This window comes from Eptesicus fuscus, chromosome 3, assembly GCF_027574615.1.
Source record: "Eptesicus fuscus isolate TK198812 chromosome 3, DD_ASM_mEF_20220401, whole genome shotgun sequence".
Lineage (NCBI taxonomy): Eukaryota > Metazoa > Chordata > Mammalia > Chiroptera > Vespertilionidae > Eptesicus > Eptesicus fuscus.
Genome location: NC_072475.1, coordinates 7,523,856 through 7,539,886, shown reverse-complemented (window position 1 = coordinate 7,539,886; position 16,031 = coordinate 7,523,856). Strand labels below are relative to the sequence as shown.

Sequence of the window (16,031 nt, the reverse complement as noted above, 5' to 3'; positions counted from 1 at the left end):
TTCCCTACCTGAGACAGCAAGCTGCCCAGACTGAGCAGCACACTGATCGGAAAGACAGATGCTCATTACCACTGAGTGGGCATTTAAATCAGGCCCTGAAACACTTAGGAACACTGGTTTGCAAATGAGTCATTTCTTAAGCATTTTAATAGCAGAACAGGTATATAACTTTTATGGTTCAATCTGGCTTCTGTGATTCAGTTCAAAGCAATCTGGCCCTTCCTCCTGGGACTGGGCAGGCGTCTCCTTCATGACTGCCTCCCTGGCTGACTAGGAGCACCTCAGACATGACCGGGCGTTTCTGCGGCCCCTGATGGGGTTGGACTATAAATATGTTAAGTAGGCATGCAGAGCCGCCTTGCTGCCTGTTCACGCTGAGGATGGCCCTGCACCCTGGATGAAGCGGGTGCCTTGGGTGCCCTGGATGAAGCGGGTGACTAGCGGTGGGCTCTGAGCAGCCTACTCCCAGACTCTGAAATGCCTTCCCTGCACCCAACAGCAAAGTGTGGGAATAGTGACTGGATCCAGAACCAGCATCAGGCTCACTGTGCTCTTGTGAGTCCACAGGTCAGCTTCCCCTGGAAACTGCTTGCTTTCTCTGCTTCCCTGGTTCCATTCAGCCACGTCTCCTCCAGCCCCCTGCCTGTTCTCTGACACACACCCTAGTCTGCAAACTCAGAGCTACACTAACACCCCAGAACATAAACCATCAAGGGCTTCACGACTTCTGACATGGATTGCTATGTTGAAATAATATCAGAAAAAATTGAGTTACTAGTAACATATAGCAAAATATTTAAAAATATATACCTGATTTTATCTACTAGCCATTTGCTAAAAAAAAAAGTCTAACAACTAAAGTCATCAACCTAATTAAAATGCTCTTTTCGAACCTGCTGGGGTAGTGTTTCTCCCCATACCGTAGCCATTATTGGCTTTTATGGCTCAAATAGAAAATCCAAATACATTTCTTACTTTCAGGATTTGCTATATTATTACTTATTAACCGTTACCTTTCAAGATAGAATTTTGTTTATCATAAACAGCGCTTTTGACCTAGAACGAACCTTATAGTATAAACCAATTTATTTCCTTTTACAAACCAATTCCTTCCCTTTCACAAACGAAGCACTTGAAGCCTGGAGGTGATGGTCAGGGCTGGACTTACCTGGGAAAATTTCACATCCACCCTCTCACCTCTGACATAAAGGAGTTGGAGTGACAACACAGTGACTCCCTTTTCTGTCAAATCTATCAACACTTCCTGAAACAATATACTTCATCACTGTGAGTGCTAATCTCCAGCAAGATTGGAAATTTTAGCTGCACTGGTTAAAAAGTACGTAAAGTCTGCTGACTCATGTTAGCCTCTGGCATACAGCTTTGGGGAGTTAAAACCATTCTGAAATGTTCTGCCTGGGCATGTAGTTTACAACAGGAATTATGAGAGGCAATACCTTACTCATCCATCATAACCTTCTCATTACTATTGAAATAATTAGATTTATGATAAAATACTAACCCCACCTCTCCACAAAAAATAGTCACAGCCATTACTGGTTTTTATAGGCTGAAGTTGGGCTCATTTTTTCCTGGAAAACCAATGACTAACTGAAGTAATTGAAGATTCTTAAAAATAAATGGCTCCAGTGTGGGGTAATCCTAATTTTTAAAATGTGCAGGAGTCACCACAAACCCCAACTGTCACCAGCAAAACATGTCAACAACGTGAATGTATTACTTAAAATATAAAAGGAGCTTGCAGTGACATGGGCTTTAGAAAAGGAAACATCCAGCCCGGCCAGTGTGGCTCAATGGTTGAGCGTTGACCTATGAACCAGGTGGTCAGGGTTCAATTTCTGGTCAGGGCACATGCCTGGGTTGCAGATTCAATCTCCAGTAGGGGGCATGCAGGAGGCAGTCAGGCAATGATTCTCATCATTGATGTTTCTATCTTCCCTCTCCCTTCTTCTCTGAAATCAATAAAAATATTTTTTCTAAAAAGAAAACATCCATAAAGTGTGTTTCCATTTTTAATTTTTTTGCTTTGATAAATCAATAGCTTCACAAAAATCCCTTTTAAAGACAACAATCCAAGAAAACATAGTTACAGTATTCACGTTTTAAAGATTGTCATTCATAGACCAAACAAAACTAAAACAAAGGAAGATTGCTGAGTCATTTCTGTCACTAACTGCCAAAAATGGGCCTGTCACACCTTCTAGGTATGTCTAAGTTTGAAAAAAAAAATGTGCCTCAGCACTTTTCACACAGGTCAGAGTCGAGTCACTGAGAGGTGACACAGAACTGATTCCCTTGCATACAGAATAAATGCTGAAACTTATCTTGCCATCTGGAACCAAAGGCTGAAAGCTGGGTTAGTCCATCAGCTGGAGTTGTCTGGGTGCAGCGAAGCGGGTCCAGCTATCTGCTCAACAGCTGAGCAGCAGGGACAACATGCTTACCTGGGGTCTCAAAACATTCAAAAACATCCTTCATAAGGAAAGAATTGGACAACAAAGGATCTGTTTGTTGACAGTGAAAATTCAATGGAAGAGGTACTTTCACAGGTTCTCTCCAATGGTGTTGATAAGGTGGAAAATGACAACCAGGTTTTTATGATCCAAACAGCCACCTCAGGTGGTTAAATAGGGGAAGATGTTAAAAAAAACACACACCTTAAGGCTATGCCTGTCCATGTCTGCACTCTCTCTAAATGACCTTTGCCCTAGCCCCCTGAAGGCAGTGACAAGAGCTGAGGGCTAAGAACACCACTTCAGCTGCAGAGGCCCACGCCTTGTCATTGGGCACATAAGCTGAATTCAGGCCAATGCGAACCCTGACATGCTGCATCCAAACTGACTCGTGTGTGCAGCCCTCGGCGAACAATCTGCTGCCACGGTGGCCATGGTTTCTGGTGGGGAGAGAAACAATGACCTATAAGGAGCCTACATTCTCTGAATGTTTTTCCTCAACCAAAGAGCAGGGTGGCCCAGAGGGACAAAGGGACAAAGGGGTGGGGGGAGGTGGAGAGGGCTGGCCTCCACAGATCCTCATTTTGAGAAGTCCAGCAAAGTTAGAATGCAAGTAAAGCTAAAATGATCTTTGAAAGTTATGTAGACTTAAAATATTAAAAACTGTTTATAAATAAGAAATGCAAGTTACTTTAAAATAGTATGCTCTCCCCAAAGAGTTGACAGTCAAGCTTTTCTTTTTAAAGCTGCTGAAATACTTTAAAAGAAATTTCTATTATTTCTTTCTGCCTTCTAGGTTATCTAGGAAGTACTTTCCTATGATTAACTTTAATACATTTTTAAGGAAAAGTCAGTCCCAGAAAAAAATCTGCACTAGCTCTGAATACCGTTCAAAGTAAACCTGGTCCATAACCAGCTACTGCTGCTGAATCTCAAGAACTAACGACCTTCCCAACCATGAGCCCCTCCTTGGGAACACACTGAACTCTGGGTGTCGCAGGTAAGATTCCATACAGACTTGCTCTCTGAAACAAGCGCCCTGTTTTCTCTCTGAGAAAAACCCCAATGGCAAGCGAGCAAATGAAAACCACCAAAATAAACAAAAAATCTAGTCTACAATTTTGATTCGTCTTGTCACCAGGAAATGGAAGTCCTAACATTATTCCAAATCTCTGGAAATTCCAGAGGAACACATACCAGGAGGAAACCTCGGCCCAGGACCAAGGGTAACGTGTGTGGCCAATCGCAGGAGCGTGCACCGCTTGTCAGCACGGTCCTGGTCACTTCATGGCTATCTGCTAACTATGAAACGAAGCTGAATGTTTCTGATTTACCCTAGCTCTGAGCCAGTGGGACAGAGGGCATTTTATATTAGTTTACAATAAACATTCTATGTATAACATATGGCTGACTAAAAAATTCTAAAACAACGCACAGCTAACATGGTATAGTCACCATTTAACTGTAGTCAAATTTAAATTAGACTGAACTATGTATGGTAAGAACTAATTACTGGCTACCATTTCGTTTAACTAAGTCCTACTTAGCAAATACCTTTAGATATATGTTTAGATTAAGTGGAAAATGAAATCTGAGCATTTACATGTAAACTTAAATTTGACTACATATCAAAATTTCATTAAATAGTTGTTTCTTTTGTAGTAGTAAATGTAAATTACTACCCTAGCTATCTTGAGGCAGGTTCATTAAATTTGGTCAATTCATAACACTCCAAATTGAAATAGTAAGCATGTATGATTTCTTCTCTAGAAATTTTATCCTCAATATAGTCATAATCCAATTCATAACGAATTTATAAAAATAGCTTTTTATCCAATAATTCCAGCAAGGTAAAAATAGGAGTTTCTTTTTATATATAGCAAACGAAACAGGCTCACTGACTATGAGAGAACGTAAAGGTACGGAAGTTGCCATACATTCACCACAGAGTCACACCAGTCTACGGCCGCGTCTTGTCCACCTCGCACTGGCGGTTTTAAGGTGCAGAAGCTTCTTTCAAACCTGTGGGCTACACAAAGGAGTCAGCCCACGGGGACCTGCTTTAACCACAGAAAGCATTAAAACTGCATAATTTTTTTTAAAAAGTTCCTTAATCTACTTAGGGGCTCACAGGGGTTTGTCATTTGTCACATACTTAGCGTTAAACCTTTAAAGAATGTCCTTGAAGACCCACACGCACGCGCACTCACTTGAAAGAAGTCGCTGCACCGGCACAGACGCCCTTGAGCTTGCTATGAAATACAAAAGTGCACTCTTCTATATCTACATATAAAACAGATCAGAAATAAAACTGTGTAAAATGTTTGCTGTGCAAACTATAAAAAGCCAGGCCCGCCGCCCTGGGTCCTGGCGCCGCCCTGGGTCCTAGGCGCCCTGGGTCCTGGCCATGGCCTACTGCAGGGAGTCGCTGTTCTCCAGAACCAGCCCACTGATGTGGGTGGGGGTGAGCGCGGCCCCGCCAGCCCCTGGGCTGTCCACGGACTCGTCCTCACTCTGTTCCGCCATCATGACCTGCTGCACGGCCAGGGTGGCGCCGTCTGAGGACAGAGACTGGAGGCTGTCCACGTTCATGCTCACGGGCGTGGTGATCGTCACAACAGCTCCTGTGGCAAATCGGCAGAACGTGGTGGTCACTATTCAAATTAGTGCTCAGTGGAGGTAAACACTGCTAGCCAACTGGGTGCTATTTGCTCATGTGACCTCTCATTAAGACCCACGTGTTTCTGGGATGCTCAATGGGGCTTCAGAAACTCTAGAATTGGCCTCAGTCTTTGCTGAAGGTCTCAGGGGTCAGGGTGGAAACAGTGCCACAAGGAGAACAAGAGAGACCAGAGAAGGCAGGAGAAAGGCCCACACAGACATAAATGGGAAGACAAAGAAAAGGCGCATAGGTTAGGGTGAGGAGACCAGTTTGGAAGGAAGTGCTAATCCCTGCCTGTCTTGGAAACTACAGTGATCTCACGTGCTCACCTGTAAAAGTCTCCAGTGTATTAATATCCAGTGTATTAATAAGTGGTGGAAGCAAGAGGAAACATCACTGTGTATGTTAAATTTGGGGAAAGAGGTTCACTCATTCGTGTCTGTGCACAGAATACCTCATCACAGTGCAATGGGAGCACGTACAGGAAACTGGAAACAAGGGTTGTCTCCTGAGAGGACTAGATGCCAGGATGGAGGGGAGATTTATATCACAGGATATTCTTGTTTGAATGTGTCCCCCAATAGACAGATACTGCCTTTCGTTTTGGAGGAGGAGAGGGAGAGAGGGAAAAAATACCTTTCTAATTATTGGATTAAAAGAGAAAATAAAAACTGAAAATAGCAATTATTTGAATATGGATGTAGGATCACTACATACCAAAACCCACATGAGGAAGCCAAAGGTTTAAGAGCATACACTACAACTCAAGAGGAGTTCAGTGGAAACCAAATAAGCCTGACTTACAGCCCACTGTGAGGGTCGTCCCAGCCTAGGCCAGCACGGCTGGGAGTGCATGCCTTGAACACGGGCAGAGGATGGACCGGCATGTGCATGTGGGGAAATGACCGGGGGCTGGGGAAAGGACCATCTGAGATCATAGAGCGATGTCCAGCACTTTCTAGCTAGAGTGGACACACCCAATGCACGGGGGACTGGGTGGAGCACTCCTAGGTCTTGCATGATTGTAGGGGGTGATCAGCTTGGAGCTGAGCACTGGTGGGAACAAAAACCAATCACAAAAGCAAGACCCAGAACTGACAGCGGATAGAATCAGGCAGTGATTGTAACTATACGATTCAAAACGTAGGCAGACCCATGAGAGACAGAAAGACTCAGACGGAACTTCTAGAGATGAAAACTACAATGTCTAACACAAAAAGCACACTGGATGGGATCAGAGGAATTAAACACAGCAGAAGAAAGAGACTGGTACAGCTGATGGGTAGGAGCAGAAACAATCCACAATGAGGCAGAGAAAAGAATCCAAAACTTGAAAGACCATCCGCAACTGTGTGATCTTTAACCACTTAACAGAGGGGTGCGGGGATAAAAATATATTTTAAGAAATAATGGCCCAAACTTTCCTACCTTAATTAACAGTTATGCTGCTGAGTGAAAAAAAGTAAGATGGAGAATGAAAAGATAACACCATCAATATACATTTAAAAATACACGCATACTAGACAGAAAGATGTGCATTAAACACATCAGAGAGGTTGTGACGGGTCACAGAACCGAGGGGACTAAAAGGGTAAATAAAGAGGGCGGAGTGCCAGGTGGTGAGAAGTGAGCGGGAGGAAAAAGAAAGACAAGGACACAGGACACAATGCACTGTGGACGCGGGGTCTTGGTGTGGGTCCTGTTTCATACGGGCTGTGAGTGTCTTAACACATAGGCCCCAGGATGATGCTCCGAGTTTCAGATGCAGAAACAGACAACTGCGCACACCTTGGTTCCTGTTCCCTAAGCTCACAGGAAGCGACAGTGCTTAGGATTCACCACCCACCCTGCGGTATCCCCGTACCTTCTGACATGGCGAGCTCGTTGGGTGGTGGCTGTGTGGCTCCGGATGCAATGGAGTCGGGCCAAAACCTCTGAACTGGTCTGTTCTGAGCAGTTTTCTTCTTTGTTTTTGGAGTTTCTGAACAACTAGAATCCAACATCGGCTGAAGAATTCGTCTTCTAGCATTGATGAACCTGAGCATTGAGGTCGACAAAGGAAGCACTGTCATCAAAACAGCCTTTTAAAGACCACTGCAGGAGCAACCAAGTCCTTCCAGTGAACAAGCTGCTTTGTAAATCACACAAAAACGATCAGAGTAACTCATATTCCCTATGACAACAGGTATTTAGAATAGTGGCACACATATTATCCAAGTGTCCAGAAAAACAGGGCATGCTGTTTTTAAGATAATTCATTTAAATAAAGACCAACTCCCCCATGGTACCCCCTTTTATTTTTTTATTTTATTTTATTTTTTTTTTGGTACCCCCTTTTAAAAAATGTTTTTATTGACTTGAGAGAGAGGAAGGGAGTGGGAGGGAGAGATAGAAACATCAATGATGAAAGAATCATCGATTGGCTGCCTCCTGCATGCCCCCTCTACTGGGGATCGAGCCTGCACCTTAGGCATGTGCCCTGAGAGGGAATCAAACCGTGGCCTCCTGGTTCATAGGTCGATGCTCAATTACTGAGCCATACGGCTGGGCAAAGGTTATTTAACTTTAAAATCCTAAGATTCAAGAACATGTAACATTGCCTTTGAACACATTCTAATAAAAGCAAACAGACTGACTCTGCAGAGTCAGTGTCAGTCTTCAGTCCCTTTAGCACAAGCAGGACTGGACTAGGAGACAGCCCGACAGCCCTGCAGTCCCCCGATTCCAGTGGCACCTTGGATGGAACCCCGCTGTTCCTTTCCAGTATCCCCTTCCTTATTCTTATTCGAAGTTGCTATGAGGCATAAAATTAATCATGGGTGTGCTTAATTTTTGCGAATAAAAAAAAAGTAAAGAAGTCACCAAGAGAAAAAGTAGCTATAAATATTAACTAAAAGGCTTTAGAAAATTTAGACTTTACAAAAGTCATGTTATTAAACTGTTACTCTGTGTCTAACATTCACCTCAATCAACCAATCACTATCATGACTACATCACAACAGGAAGTTTCAACACAAGGCTGCACAAAAACAACAGGGCACATACAAGACATTACAAACACCACAGCAACAATATATTTGAAACCTTCCGAGTTTTGTTAGCATTCTACTGAAAAGAATTAACAAGAAATAACAAGAAATAGTATGGCCTACTATTGCTACCCAGATAACAAATAATGGCTCAAGTGCAGGATAATTAAATATTTAATGCAATGCTAAAGCATACCTCCTGAATATTTAATTACATAAACTAGATTTTATCATTTACATTAGAACTTAAATGACCTTCAAGTTTAAATTTTAACAGTTAAAATAAGAATATAATCATGTTTACAAGTGGTAGAATTTTTTAAAAATATATTTTATTAATTTTTTACTAAGAGAAAGGGAGAGGAATAGAGAGTTAGAAACATCAATGAGAGAGAAACATCAATCAGCCACCTCCTGCACACTCCCTACTGGGTATGTGCCCGCAACCAAGGTACATGCCCTTGACCAGAATCAAACCTGGGACCCTTGAGTCCGCAGGCCAACGCTCTATCCACTGAGCCAAACCAGCCAGGGCTACAAGTGGTAGAATTTATGCCATTTCTTTTTTTCTTTTTATTTTTTTTAAATACATTTTTATTGATTTCAGAGAGGAAGGGAGAGATAGAAACATCAATGATGAGAGAGAATCACTGATTGGCTGCCTTCTGCATGCCCCCTACTGGGGATCGAGTCTGCAACCGGGCATGTGCCCTTGACCAGAATTGAACCTGGGACCCTTCACTCTATCCACTGAGCCATACCAGCTAGGGCATCATTTCTTTTATGCATGTCAATTTTATTAAGCTGAAATCACTTCTTATGTCTGAATAATAAGTAAATAAACATGAGATGAGTGACTGACAAACAAAATCTAAGTACACCCTAGACCTTAGTGCCACTTAGTAATGTGAACAGCTCTGACTGAAGGGAACACACGTGGTCATGGTCCAGGTATCCCTAGTCACATGTGACACAAAAACCAGAGCAGAATGTCTCATTAATAATCATCATCCTGGGCATCTCCCCCATCCCAGGTGCTACTGTGGGGCAGGACCACCACACAGACGGCGAGGACTGCCTTCCCCAAAGGGACACAACACAGGGTTTCAAAAGGTTGGAGAGCCGAGGCCGGTTTGGCTCAGTGGATAGAGCGTCGGCCTGCGGACTCAAGGGTCCCAGGTTCGATTCTGGTCGGGGGCATGTACCTTGGTTGCGGGCACATCCCCAGTGGGGGGGTGTGCAAGAGGCAGCTGATCGATGTTTCTCTCTCATCGATGTTTCTAGCTCTCTATCCCTCTCTCTTCCTCTCTGTAAAAAATCAATAAAATATATTTTTTTTAAAAAAAAAAAGGTTGGAGAGCTGCAGAGAGGCCACCAGAGGTCAGGATACCTCATCTCGGCTATCCACCACCTGGAAGCTTAGCCACGAAAACATCACATTTCTGAATGAATTCGGGGGCTTGGGAGTAGTAACGCAATAGAGAAACACATTTCTAATTGGGCAAGCAGGATATAAGCAAAAAGCCCACAATGAGATGTTGATCATGAAAAATGTAAGTTGAAAGTGTGTGCTGAGCCCTGGTCAGGTGGCTCAGTTGGTTAGAGTGTCATCCCAAAACACCAAGGTTGAGGGTTCAATCACTCATCAGGGCTCATACAAGAAGCAACCAATGAATGCATAAGTAAGTGGAACAACAAATCAATGTCCGTCTCTCTCCCTCTCAAATCAATAGATTAAAAAAAAAAGTGTGTGCTGATTTATTCTTAAGTATCTACCACTAATTCCAGCACTCTGAAAACAGAGTATTGCTAGTTAAAAGAACTCATATTTTCAACCAAATTTTACTAGATATTAGTGTCAGTGTTTCCAAGTGTTCTATGATGTTTACAGGCACAATTTTGGAAAGCGGGCGTGTCTTACCAGTTGTTAACTTGGAGTAGTGTCAAATTTGTCTGAGCAGCAATCTGTTTTTTCTCATCTTCTGTTGGGTAGGGATGCTAAAAATAAAAAAAGGGTCACTATGAACTTCAATTTTTAAAAAGGAACTCAGGATTTTTCTAGGTAAAATCAGGCATACAAATAATCATTTATAAACAACTGACAAGTACCAATCAATACTGCTTTCAGTTAAACACTTTAGTCTCACAGTTTTTTTTAGAAACATCCAAGCAGAATGAAGTGTTTCTCCTGGCCGCCCCGGAATGCCCCGGAATGGCAGCTGGTTGAAGCCCACGCTGGTCAGACCCGTCAGCCTGAGGCTGAGATGACAATGGTAACACTGCCAAGCGCCACCACTTTGGGCACTGTTCTAAGCACCAGATATTCCTATAGCTTTTGTATCAACTTGACTGAGGTATAATTTATGGGCCATAAACTGCACCCATTTAAAGTGGATAAATGGTGGGGTCTGGACCCACAAACCTCTGACACAGCAGGCACAGGTTTCTCTCACCTCCGCACATTCTACAGTAACTCACTGGTGCCTCACCATCACCTCTTAGACAGACACTGTTGTCACTTTCACTCTACAGATGGGGAAGCGAGGCATGGAGAATTTAAAAACTCCTCCCACTCCCACCCCCCACCCCCACCGCCTACAGCTGGCTATGTGAGGTGGCAGAAAAGGAGCCAGGTAGGCTGCTCTCTGCCGTCACTTCAGGTGGCAGGTCTCTACGTGGGGACCTTAGGAGAAACCAACAATGGATGCACTGACACCCTCTAAAGCTTTTTAAGAACGATCTCTGATAGGTTCGTGTGTGCTGTCGATAAAGAAACCAAACGGAGTGGGGGCATTTGTTATATTTCTCTTTCTATTATATATGATTAAAACATTTCACGAATCAAAACAGAAGTGAATTTCAAAATTCAGAGAAATACCAAAAGAAAACAATTTCTATCTATGGTGATAAACCATTTCTCCAGGACTGATTACTGTCCACGTGTAGAAACCAATTAAGATATTTACTCTAAAGTCCAAATTGGAGAGGAACCAAGATGGCGGCATAGGTAAACACCTGAACTTGCTGCTGCGCACAACAACATCAAAACTACAACTAAAAGACAAAACGGATATCATCCAGAACCACGGGAAGGATGGCTGAGTGGAAGTTATACAAATAGAAGGAAAGAGAAGAGCACACTGAGACTGGGAGGAGGTGCGGAAGTGAAGTATGGAGGTATGGAGGCACGCGTGCACGGAAAGGGGCTGGCAACTTGATACGCTATTGTCTTTTTCAACCAGGAGGGAGATACAAGCTCCCGACTGCTCTGAACTCCAGTTCCCGGTGAGACTTGGGGACCCAGACTCATACAGGGAGAAACTGGTCTAGCATCAGGCCGGAACATGAAGGCGGCTTTCTCTCAGAGGTAAAGAGAAATCATCATTCTTCCTGCATGGTGCCATGGGACACAGAGACCCGGGGATCTCTTCTGGGCAGGGCTGATGGTCAGCCATTGCTGTTTGCTCTGCCCTGGTGATTCCCTGAGACCCCGCCCCACCCAATTTACAACCCCACACAAGCTGTGCCCAGAGGCATTTGCATATGAATGGCCTGGCCTTTTGCAATCTAAAACCTAACAAACTGCAGCTGGGTCAGAGAGTCCCAGAGCCTCCAAAAGAAGGCCCAAGGTTGGACAGCAGCTTACATTGCTTCATAGCTGGGACTCATCTGGGCACCTCCAAACCCTGAACAAAGAGGAGGAATCTGCAGATCTCTCTGTAGCTCTTGCTGGGTGGCCTCAGGCAGTGGCTGACTTTGCACCTCCTTGGAGATCCAAGAGCCAGTGTACCCAATGGTCAGAGTGAGACCATCCAGATTACAACTCTGCACATCCATAAGATACACACTCAGGGGGCAGACTCAGTGAGCGCCAAAGCCCCACTGAAGCAAATCTTGCCCCATAAGGGTGTCTCCAGCACAGAAGTTCTCCCACTGCAGACACAACTGATCCTCACAGCCAATTGGCCTGGAGGTCAATTCCTCCCAGTGATACCAACAACAATCAAGGCTTAACTACAAGACTGTGCACACAGCCCACAAAGGGGTGCACCAAGAGTGTCCACCTCAGGTAATTAGGGAGGCTGAGCCACTGGGCCCTATAGGACACCTAGCACACAAAGCCACTCTATTAACACAGGGAAGCAGCCAAAATGCAGAGACAAAGAAACAGATCACAAATGAAAGAAATGGAGGAAAGCCAACAACTGGATATAGAGTTTAAAACCACGGTTATAAGGTTACTCAAGAATCTTCTAGAAACCTCCGATAAATTTAGTGAGACCCTTGAGGATATGAAAAAGGACCAACTAGAAATTAAGCATACACTGACTGAAATAAAGAATAATATACAGGGATCCAACAGCAGACTAGAGGATCACAAGAATCAAGTCAAAGATTTGAAAAACAAAGAAGCAAAAATCATCTAACCGGAAAAGAAAAAAGAATCCAAAAATATGAAGATAGTGTAAGGAGCCTCTGGGACAAATTCAAGCATACCAACATACGAATTATGGGGGTGCCAGAAGAAGAGAGAGAGCAAGATATTGAAAACCTATTTGAAGAAATAATGACAGCCCTAACCGGTGTGGCTCAGCAGATAGAGCATCGGCCTGCGGAACGGAGGGTCCCAGGTTCAATTCCGGTCGAGGGCATCCATAAGATACACACTCAGGGGGCAGACTCAGTGAGCGCCAAAGCCCCACTGAAGCAAATCTTGCCCCATAAGTTTTGCGGGCACATCCCCAGTAGGGGGCGTGCAGGAGGCAGCTGATGGATGTTTCTCTCTCATCGATGTTTCTAACTCTCTATCCCTCTCCCTTCCTCTCTGTAAAAAATCAATAAAATATATTAAAAAAAAGAAAAAAGAAATAATGACAGAAAACTTCCCCTACCTGGTGAAAGAAATAGACTTACAAGTCCAGGAAGTGCAGAGAACCCCAAATAAAAGGAATCCAAAGAGGACCACACCAAGACACATCATAATTAAAATGCCAAGGGCAAAACACAAAGAGAGAATATTAAAAGCAGCAAGAGAAAAACAGTTAGTTACCTACATGGAGTACCCATACGATTGTCAGCTGATTTCTCAACAGAAATTATGCAGGCCAGAAGGGAGTGGCAAGAAATATTCAAGGAATAGCAAGAACCTACAACCAAGATTACTCTACCCAGCAAAGCTATCATTTAGAATTGAAGGTCAGATAAAGAGCTTCACAGATAAGAAAAAGCTAAAGGAGTTAATCACCGAAAAACAAGTATTATATGAAATGCTGAAAGGTATTCTTTAAGAAGAGGAAGAAGAAGAAAAAGGTAAAGATAAAAATTATGAACAACAAAATGACAACAAATACATAAGTATCAACAAGTGAATCTAAAAATCGAGTGAATAAAAAATCTGATGAACAGAATAAACTGGTGAATATAATAGAATCAGGGGCATAGAAAGGAAGTGGACTGACAATTCTTGGGGGGGAAGTGGGTGTGGGGGGTGTGGGAAGAGACTGGACAAAAATCGTACACCTCTGGACGAGGACTGTGGGATGGGGTGGGTACCGGGTGGAGGGGAGCTATGGGGGGAAAAAAGAGGAATAACTGTAATAATCTGAACAATAAAGATTTATTTAAAAAAAAAGAAGTCCCCCCCCCCAAAAAAAAGATATTTACTCTAAAACTTACATGCACTTAAGTCTCTTACTTCAGACCAAGTGGGACCCCAGAGAGTAAATGGCACCAACAGTCAGGAGGTGGGTTATTCAGTTTTGTGTTTTTTTTCCCGTTTTTATTTTAAGTGAACACTCAGTCTGTTGGAAAAGTCACTGTGCATGACAGTGATAATGGAGCAGCATCAGGGTGATCTCAGCAGCAGTCTACCTGTTCCCTCCATTCAACTGGCAGCAACTCAATTTGATTCTATGGATGAGCGTATGGCCCCGAGTCAGATGTTATGAAAACGTAAATACTGCTCTTGCCCTTTAAAAAGCTCATAAAATAAAGAGGGGACAGGAAACAAAAGTACACAAACCAGGAAACAAAAGTGCATAAACTAGCCCAGCTGGTGTGGCTCAGTGGTTGAGCGTTGACCCGTGAACCAGGAGGTTATAGTTTGATTCCGGTCAGGGCACATGCTTGGATTGTGGGCTCGATCCTCAGTGGGGGTGTGCAGGAGGCAACAGATCAATGATTCTCATCACTGATGCTTCTATCACTCCCTCTCCCTTCCTCTCTGAAATGAATTTTAAAAAATATTTTAAAAAGTGTACAAACCAGAAAACAAACACCAGTAGTAAATGCTGTCCTGGAGTGTTAGGAAAACTGTTAGGATAGGACAATATTTCTAAAAAACGAAGGCAAGCAGAGATAGAAAATACTTCATAGGAGGAAAAATGTGGCATTTTAACTGAATATCTGAGCAGGGTTATTGTTTTAGAAATTATTAAAGGAAGCTTAACCTTTTGCACTCAGATGTCGAGTGTGACTCCACATGGTTAGCATTAGAATAAAGGAATCGAGAAAAAAGCAAGCGAGTGCAAAGGGTTAATAGGAAAACCAATCACAGTTATATTTATTGGTTATAATAATCACAATATATTTTAAAATGTCTATTCCAGGGGTCCTCAAACTACGGCCCGCGGGCCACATGTGGCCCGCCGAGGACATTTATCCCGCCCGCCGGGTGTTTTTGCCTATGCTGCCTGTCCTGCTTAGCAGCCGACTCGTCCCGAGCCCGCAGTGCGCATGTGTGGAATGTGCGCCGCACTCTCCGACTCCCCTCCAACGGTCTGAGGGACAGTGAACTGCCCCCCCCCCCCCCCCCCCCTGTTTAAAAAGTTTGAGGACTCCTGGTCTATTCTTTTTCACTTACTACCACCTACCTGAAGCTTCCTAGTGTATACACCCTCGTTTATCATGCTAACTAGCTGCATAATACTCCATCAAATTGATAGGTTCTAATTCTCATTTCCCTTTAGGATAATGAATATCATTATACCATTGTATCTGTAAAAATATTTAATTTTCTTGTGAATTTTTTTAGGACATATTTCTAGACATGGTCACACTGTTCCTTCCCCTGACACCTGTTGCTATGTCCTGCTGGTGGCAATAGCCTACCAGAGAACAGACACCAGAGAAGGGAGAAAGCTGGGGCCTAGTGCTCAGGGAGGGGCAGCCTCAGATCCTTCAACCTTTCCCCTCAGGAAAGGGAGGGATCTCCCTCTCCTCCCAGGACTGTTCAATGACATCACAGCTATCAGGCCCCTGGCCCTCAGGGATGGAGCCCAATGCCAGAAAAAGGGGGGCACGAAACAGTGACAAGGGCCAAACCCAGGGGGAAATGAGATGACTGAGAGCTGGGTGTTGGTCTTGGGGCTCACAATCGGGGTGAAAATGGAGACAGGTGCCAAGGGACCCTCAGGCCTGCGACAGGGTGAAGGAAGAGGAAGGGCATGAGGAGATGCGGGCCTGTAAGACACCTCCACTGACAGCAATAGCACCAGGACAGTGACAAAGAAGGTGGGAAAGTGAGGTAGTGGCCATCAGCTGAAGACATGAGCAGGTGACAACTGCAGTGAAGTGGAGAGGCAGATCCAGGGGCCAGCCCAGCTCTTAGGGACAACCTGGGGCCAGGGCTGCTCAAGGAGCAGGCGGCCACTGCACTCAGAAAGAACTGACCACGATGAAGTACCTGGCCTGAAAGCTTAGGCATGAGGCTTCTGGGCAGGCCTCCTTTCCTCTGTCCATCCAGCACCCTTGCTGGCTCTTCCCCTGCCTGAACACGGCTACGGCTCAGCAGGGAGCATCTACTTCCTCTGTTCCCACCTGCTCCTGACAGCTGTCCTGGCCAGTCCTGACTCTGGCCACTACACT

The 16,031-nt window shown here is 44.1% G+C and overlaps 1 protein-coding gene across 5 annotated transcripts in view; it reads right to left on the bottom strand.

The window, feature by feature from the left end:
* Positions 1-2,716: 2,716 nt before the first annotated feature.
* Positions 2,717-16,031, bottom strand: part of PKNOX1 (PBX/knotted 1 homeobox 1) — a 59,363-nt gene continuing 46,048 nt past the window's right edge. For 2 of the 5 annotated variants that reach the window (XM_028151847.2, XM_054713570.1), the window contains exons 10-13: positions 10,087-10,163; positions 7,001-7,173; positions 4,891-5,098; positions 2,717-4,757 (exon numbers count right to left, since the gene is read on the bottom strand). In XM_028151847.2, the coding sequence (XP_028007648.1) occupies positions 4,727-4,757; positions 4,891-5,098; positions 7,001-7,173; positions 10,087-10,163 (489 nt within the window). In that variant the 3' untranslated portion in view covers positions 2,717-4,726. Of the gene's footprint in view, positions 4,758-4,786; positions 5,099-7,000; positions 7,174-10,086; positions 10,164-16,031 lie in introns of those variants that run through there. The other 3 variants (XM_054713571.1, XM_054713573.1, XM_054713572.1) reach the window with 3 other exon arrangements.